Source organism: Hoplias malabaricus, chromosome X1, assembly GCF_029633855.1.
Source record: "Hoplias malabaricus isolate fHopMal1 chromosome X1, fHopMal1.hap1, whole genome shotgun sequence".
Classification (NCBI taxonomy): domain Eukaryota; kingdom Metazoa; phylum Chordata; class Actinopteri; order Characiformes; family Erythrinidae; genus Hoplias; species Hoplias malabaricus.
The window spans coordinates 18,502,032-18,510,505 of NC_089818.1; the positions used below are offsets into that span (position 1 = coordinate 18,502,032).

General features: G+C 40.1%; 1 protein-coding gene across 1 annotated transcript in view; it reads left to right on the forward strand.

The window, feature by feature from the left end:
- The window catches only part of LOC136675705 (phosphatidylinositol 4-phosphate 5-kinase type-1 gamma-like), a 47,371-nt gene extending 41,296 nt beyond the window's left edge, over positions 1-6,075 (forward strand). Inside the window, exon 17 of the mRNA XM_066652414.1 lies at positions 3,293-6,075. Within this exon, the coding sequence (XP_066508511.1) occupies positions 3,293-3,295 (3 nt within the window). The 3' untranslated portion in view covers positions 3,296-6,075. The remainder of the gene's footprint in view (positions 1-3,292) is intronic.
- The last annotated feature ends 2,399 nt before the right edge of the window (positions 6,076-8,474 follow it).

Below are 8,474 nucleotides of genomic sequence, written 5' to 3' on the forward strand. Positions count from 1 at the left end.
ACTGTTTGTGAGGAGTGTGGTGTGTTCTCTCTGTGTCTGCGTGGGTTTCCTCCGGGTGACTGTCTGTGAGGAGTGTGGTGTGTTCTCTCTGTGTCTGCGTGGGTTTCCTCCGGATGACTGTCTGTGAGGAGTGTGGTGTGTTCTCCTTGTGTCTGCGTGGGTTTCCTCCGAGTGCTTCGGTTTCCTCCCACGGTCCAAAAACACAGGTTGGTAGGTGGATTGGTGACTCAAAAAAGGTGTGAGTGTGTTTGAGTGTGTGTTGCCTTGTGAAGGACTGGCGCCCCCTCCAGGGTGTGATCTCGCCTTACACCCCGTGATTCCAGGTAGGCTCTGGACTCACCGTGTCCCTGAACTGGATAAGGGTTACAGACAATGAATGAATGTCCAAAAACAAAAGAGACTATCCAGAGCATTCTTGCAGTCCCCTAATTCACCACAATTGTTAGCTGAACCCTTTAGCGGATTTACTGAATGTAATATGACTATTTTTACAATGTAATGTAAGTATACTTCAGGCGGGAATGTAGGGAAGTTCTTGCAGGACACGATGGGTAAAATGATTCTTGCCTCTGATCCAAGCCAAGGAACAGTGAATTCAAGTACTACCTAAACACATACAGTAAGGGTTACAGAATAAATGTTCATTAAAATCACCTCATGCTTTCTCTCTCTCATGCTGTCAGTGCTATTTGGCGTCTGTCTGTGCGTCTCTCTGGCGCCCCCTGCTGTTGTGTTGATGTTGAGACAGCAGCCTAGAGAGGAGCAGAGCTGGGTGTTTTCTCCTCTGCTCTGTAGTATGACACTGAGTCTCAGCCTGAGACAGTAAATGTAGGTTTCGAAAAGCAAACTCTGCCCACTCCACCCTCCTGACAACCCTGTGAGATGCCGCAACTGTGGACTATGAATTCCCGAGCGGGTTTTCTGTGTTTATTCACTCAGTCTTTTATATATGTTCATTTATCATTTATAATTACATTCATCATTCTTTAACTCTTAGAAATCTGGAGTTGTTTTTAAGTTAACTTAGGTATTGACTTGGTTATTTCTGCTCCTCTTTGAACATGGAGAGACCTTTTAAAGACATTTAAAAGTGAATCTAAAATCAGTGGATGTTTGCTGGACTTTAAAAGCAGCTATTAACAGTTAACAGTATTAACAGTTTTTTAGGTTGATATTATAACCAATAATTATTCATTCATTCATTATCTGTAACCCTTATCCAGTTCAGGGTCACGGTGGGTCCAGAGCCTACCTGGAATCATTGGGCGCAAGGCAGGAATACACCCTGGAGGGGGCGCCACTCCTTCACAGGGCAACACACACACTCACTCATACATTCACTCACACCTACGGACACTTTTGAGTCACCAATCCACCTACCAACGTGTGTTTTTGGACTGTGGGAGGAAACCAGAGCCACCCGGAGGTAACCCACGCAGACACAGGGAGAACACACCACAGTCCTCACAGACAGTCACCCGGAGTGGGACTTGAACCCACAACCTCCAGGCCCCGGAGCTGTGTGACTGTAATTAAAGCAGAGTCACATTGAGTTAAAAACTAATTATTTTTGTCAGAGACAATCCTTTTCTTCAGTATTTGCACATTTCTATACTTTTAAATTTTATCTTTTAAGTTCATTACTTTTAGTTCATTTATAATTTTATAAAAGATTACTGCTTTTTCCACATGAATGGTTTCTAGAAGGAAGCTAATTAGTGCAGCCCCGGGTTTGTGTTTGAGAGCGAGGGAGAGAGCGATATAAAGTGAGAGACCGGGTGTTTGAAATGGTTTAGCATCGCATTCCAGTAATAAATTCTGACGCGGAATGAATCTATATCTATTTTCAAGTGTTTATTATGAGAAGGGCTTCTATGCTGTGGTGATTGAGAGTATCTTTCTGTCATTTCACCTGCTGTGTGCGTTATTGAGCGTCGCTGATACTTTAAATTAGTTTTCCCAGAAACTGCACGTCCTCACAGCAGACACAGTTGTGTATTTACAGGCGCCAGTGAATATCCCGAGCACAAAAAGGCGGCAAGTTATCGGTCGTAATATCAGCTAAAATTCCAATATCTTACCAGTAACTAAAAAAAATCCACATATGGGTAAACAATATGTCGATCGCCGATATATCACGCATCACTATATCTGAATGTTTAAAGAATTACAAGTGATAAACTTTTTCACTTGTGAGAAGTGAAATTTCTAAAGTGAACACATGTAGTCCCTCATACATCTAAGGATCTTATGAAGCCTAGTGATTCTCAGTCTAGGTGTACTTCTCTTTTCCGTCCAGCCTCATATTAGTGCCCTGAACGTACTGAAATATTGGTTCATGCGTTCATCTCATTTTATTTAGACCACTGCAACTCCCTCTTAACCATACGCTTCCTTCAGTGTGTTCAGAACTCAGTTAGAGTTAGAGTTCTCTCTTATTCTAAAAGAAATCAGCTCATATCACCTCAGTTCCTCATAAGCGCCATAAGCGCCTCATAAGGCGATTGAAGACCCATCCTGCTGTGTATTCAGTTTAAAGTCCTGCTCACACACAAATCACTGCATGGTCTGGCATTAGCCTTTCTGACCCAAACTCTGGAACACTTTACCACAAAGCCTCTGTCTCTGCTCTTTTATTTCCTTTTTTAAAACTCAACTAAAAACCTACCTCTGCTCTCAGTACGTCTGCACTCCTAAGTGTGATCCCTTGGGTATTAGACAGGTGCTATGCAAATTATTATTATTATAGTGTAAAAGTAAAGCCACAGGCAAGCTAACAGCTCTGATTACTCTCTGTGGCTGCTGGCACACTGCCCTCTCATTGGATATGTTACATTAGCAGAAGCAGCGGGCAGTAGCTGGTGGTGAGAATGACTGGTGGGCAAGGTCACTTTGGGCACCGGGGAGGAGAGGGCACTGTAGGGCAACAAAGTGTAGTCACAAGGCATGACATGCTCTTGTTCAAGCGTTCAGGCCAGAGGCACAATGTTATGTCATATTGCATGTGTGTGTGTGTGTTTTTGTATGAAATCTAAGGTGTGAATGGGGAATGAAAATGAAGGAATCTCATCAGAGAACTGATATCAAACTGTGATGAGAGCTACTAGCGCAGTTAATAATGTTTTTATTTAGTGATCCTTAGTTGCACTTAGTTGTGTGTGTCAGAACTTAAGTTGTAATGCTGTATATATAATAATATGCCGTAGAGCAGGTGTGTATCATGTTTTTTCAAGCCTATGCCAGTGTTTATTAACCTCTCTCTTTCTTTTTCTCTCTGTTTGTCTCTCCTCAGTAAACTCTATGCAGTGTGAGAGATGTTGAGGAGTTGCTGTTAGTCCTGAGGTGCTTCATGTTTCATGAGGTGCATCAAGCGCCCTTGCCGGTCCATGAGACCCCCCCTCAGCAGGGACCCTGCTCCAATGAGCATCATGGAAAAAGAGACTATGGAATTTTCCAGAAAAAAAAAAAAAACCCTGCCAGGTCATTGTCCATCTTTTCCAAACTGCCCTTGTCTGTGTGTTCAAACTCAAGCTCAAACAGGCGAGAACTGTCACCGTTGAAGGATTTCCGGGGCATGCATGTGTGACTTTAAAGAATGCATGGTGCAAAATATCCTGAACACACTGCGACTGCGCTTCAATCATTCCAATGGACCATTTTCTCAGTCACATCTGGCTCCTTCATCTCGTCTAAAGCTAGCGACTTTTTATGTGCTGTTGTTAATCACGCTGCAGATTCATGCTTCACCACAAACTGTCGACTGTATTATTCTGTTTGTCAGTGTACGTTACTGTCAGATCCAAACCTCCATTTTTAAAATTTCTTTTTTATCATTTAAAAAAATTAGCACATGGCACTTTTCATCAAAAATGGAATGGACCAATGGAAATGGCCCCCCAAAAAATCTCTAAATCTCATCACATTACCATCAAATAAAAGTTAAGAAAGTATATACCTCCTCTAGAAAAGTCCCCATTGTGGTAGATATGAGGTTTTGTTATGACAGCAATGATAAATCTGAACCCCTTACCACTGGGTTGTGCATATTGTTCCATGATATTACTGTGCTCTAAGAGTCTCAAACTGCTATTTCACTTTAGTGTTATTTGACATATCAGTGGTTGTGACTCGGCTACTTTCTCCGACTCCCAGCCAGAGCCAGAAGGCTTGACTCTAATGACCTTTCAGGGTTCAATATTTCATTTACAGCATATCAGATATCAACAAAGGGCACTGGTGCAAGTACTGTGTCACAAAACAATCAATACTCCAACACACTACTGTAATATACATAGTGAGTAAGGGGTGTGTCCTCTTTTAATGTTTCTTTCTTTATGTATTATTTAGGTCAAGTTGTTCCATGTGTGTCATTCTTGTCTTCTACTTTGTTTTCAATTTTAATATTTATATGTTTTACCACATATTTAAGTCAGTCATATTGTACACTGAATCCTGTTGAATGGTTTGTGTTCTTATAGAGATGACACTTAAGTTAAATCATTCGTAAAGAGACATCCTACACTCTTTTTCTTTGGAGTTCAGTTCAGACAGTCATGGTCTTACTGCCATGAAACTATCTATGTGGTCAGGGTTATTAAAATGTATTCCTGTCTACAGATAACTCTATCTACAACCGCTCGTTTATTTTTTTTTTGTTAAAAAACTGTTAAACCAAATCCTGTTATATTTTTAAAGTTCTGTTACATTCCGTTGAAAGCAAAGATGTAAAATTTCTTATTTATTACCATTTATTATTATTGTTGGATGGAAATATGGAGTCTTTTATATGGTTTGTTTTGTGTTTGTGTTCATGTCGGATGAATCTAATGTCGTGTTCTACTGTGCCATTCAAATTTGTAATGGAGATTACCAGTTACTCAATGCAAATATGTGTCCATTCCTTTTTGATGTTGAATTTGGAGTAGCAGTAAAGTCCATAGCATCATAATACAGTATGTGATTGCCTTATTTGGATAAATCAAATCTAATGGTAAATTTCCCTATGTGGTCATGATAAAGCAACATTTATTTTTTTCCAAGTATTTTTATGGACTAACGTTACAGGTTTATCAGAATTTCTGCATGATTAAATGGTTAAGATGTATATTCATTCAGAGTGGTTGGATGAGACACGCCAGTAGGGAACCAGAATGAAGAGTTTAGTGCCACCAGAATCTGCCTCACAAAATGATTACATTAAATGGTTAGGAATATGTTTAAAACATTGTTTAGTCATGGTTCTTGGATAAGACTTTGTCAAATAGGGATGCATCGTTTCACTGCTGTAAAGCACTGTATAGTGCCCCTTGTAAAGCACTTTGCTAAACATGAAAGAGTGAGTGAGTTACAAGGTTCTTTGCATCTTAACATGTAAATAAAATGGCTATATTTGCAGAAATACCTAGTCCCCCTTTTAGGTACAATATATATATAATTTACATCAAATCACTCTGAATGACTGTCTATATCTCAACGACTACATTATGCAGATGTTTTGAAGAAAATAAAACTGTGGAATTCCACTTCAATAAACAGTTTGTGTTGTAGCTATAATGTACATATGTTTTAAAGGGTATAGTGTAGTATATGTTTAAAACAATAAGGTTTTTATTTTCGACTGCATGTGAAAACAGTACGATTGATTGAGGGCAAAGAGGATCATTCCTGTCCTCTTTTCCCTCTGAGTTTGTCAGGTGCTTTTACTGTATCAAATGTCTGGTGCAAAGCTGTATTGTTTGTGTATACAGTGAAAAAAATCCTCAGTGATCAAAGTGTGTGTGTGTGGGTGTGTGTCAGTGTATGGGTGTGTGTGGGACTGTGTTATGAGTGTGTGTGGGGACATGTATCTTGTTATTTGTTAAGGAAAATGTGCTTTACATTAGACTTTATTTTCAACTGTCTTCTATCCTGAAAGACATTGCATGTATTCAGTACCAAGAAAGACATTGCTGAAATATTTATCTGTAACCATCTGTGTCCATCTCTTTAAAGGGATACATTGATGGCCCCTGTGTTTGTACAGATAAGTAGATGGTAATGGTGTAAAAAAAAAATTAAGACAAAATAAAATTACTCTTGGAGAAAGTGATTTGTTTTATTTTCATGCATCATTTTGACATACTGTAGTAACCAAACCAAATAAACACTCTGGAGTAGCTTCACATCAGAATATGATCACTTTGCCTAGGCTGAGTGTGAGCTAGAGAAGTGTGAAATCCCCAGCTTTGGGCTGAGGAGGGTATCAGGACCGTGGACTCAAATGTGGAATGAGTTGGAATAGAATGTGATACAGAACTAATCCAACACCAGGAGCCTAGCTGAGCACATTATTTGTATGAATGCAAAACAATCATCAAAATCAAAATCTAGACGAATATAAGCTTTTATTGCAAGAAAGGGGACCAAATTACTCATTACCAGCAGTCTTCAGAATGAATGCTGAAATTAAACGTAGCTTAGAGTCCTCTGTAGTGTTTATGTCTTATTGTTGTAGCAGAAATTGAGGAAGACATTTTTAAATACCATGAAGCTTACAGAAATAGGAGGATTCAAAAGAGGAGAACTTAGTCCCATTAAACACTGATAAATAACCTCATCTTGGGTTTATAGAAATGCTTTCCGCTGTTTATGTTTCTGAATAACGATTGAGATTCAAAGCTTGATGTGGGCAATTTCGTGTTGTGTGTTACTGTTGAAAATCTGTTCTGTGGTATATACCGTTGAAAAAAATAAACTTGGTTGTTTTTGAAGTGCGCAGCTCTGCGCCATTTTGCATGCATAAAACTAAGGCCTCTGCACCCCCATTGTGCGTATTCTGTGGTGGGTCATTGCCACGGTTCGACCCTCGGCTGCGGATTCCGGTGCGAATGACCACCGAACCGAAATCCTCCGCTCGTTTTAAAACTGGGTCGCTACCAGCGTTAATAACAAATAACGATGCGATTGGAGGTTAATTAAGTACACAGCCGAAAATACGGCTTGTGTAGAGAGCAGTCTGCTCTGCTCAGCTCTTCCTGGCGAACTGAACGCGAATTCAGGAAAGGAACGACCCCTTTGAAGGGGCGGAGCTTAAACTAAGGAGGGAAATTCAAAACGCCCCCAAAACAGAGGAAGACTAATTCCCTCTTGTGGTTAAAGTGCGTGATTGCAGGGAAATCACTTCATAACTAGCATCTATTAAAGCGTGTTCTCCCGTGCTCCTCCTTGTGGTCAAGTGTGGTGCTACCCTTGACGTTTGATTCCCGTACACCCCGTGAAATTGTTTGACCAGTTCCCACTAACAAGATCTGGTATTACAGTTCTAGTGGCTGTCTCTAAGCTCTGCATGTGTGAATAACTACGATTAAAGGTTTGGAAATACAGTAAGCTGATACAGCTATAGTAAACAGTGTGCAGTAAAAAGATTGGCAATTTAACTTGATACCAGCTCGTAAACACAGTTAAAAGGGAAAGTCTTTTAATTTTTGTTATTTTTAATAACTCCTTAATTTGGAAAATTCTTTTGCTTTCATAATTCCTTAATTTGAAATTTATATATAGTTTAATAATTTTAATTTGATTTTTTTTAATTCTTTAATTCAATTTTTATTCTTTAATTCAATTTTTTTATAATTCTTTAATTATTGAAAAAAAAAATATTTTCTTTTCTTTCCCGCTCACTTGCTTATAGCAACTTTCCCTCCACACTCTACCACTAACAAGCTTCCTTTAGAGATTCACAAGTGAACTCAAACACCATACAGACTAGCAGTTACTCTTAGAGCACTCGGTACAGGTGAATTTAGTTCAGTTTAATTTAAAAAGGATTAACGGAACTAATCCTAATTAAATAGAATTAAGGTACACCTCGCAGTTAGACACAGCTAACATGGCAGAAGGGACTTCTCCCCCGGAAGTATATGTAGATAGCTTGTGGGATGAGGCATTCTCTGTTCAGTCGTGACCACATGGTGGCCAAGTGGATAGAGAACCACTTAACAGACATACTCAAGGACAAGTCCCTAACTGAGGCATTAGGTCAAATAGCCATCTTCGCTGTAGTACAGCTCAGGGCCAGCGAACGTGATGTATCACGACGACAGCGGGCAAAGGTGGAGGCAGAATTAAGTCAACTTCAAAGTGAAATGGCTGAAGGGAACACACTGCCCCAGGTCACTCCTGATGTGCCACCTAGTGCCGCTACAGAAAGACAAAACCAGCAGGAAGATAGTGAGGATCAGGAACCAGACTCAGGGACCATAACCTTTAGAGCTGCTGCAGCACCTCCTCTGGTATCAACAGGTATTTCGCCTTCCCCTGTGTCTTCTGTCAGCCGTCCCTTACAACGCCCTGCTAGACCCAGAGCACTGCAACCCAGTGCCTGGCCCCCTCAACCTCTACACTCTCCCGGTCCCTCATACAAGGACCTGGACAAAATCGGGCATAATATAACCTGCTTTGATCCCAAACTAGATGGTTCTAATGATATCTTTTCT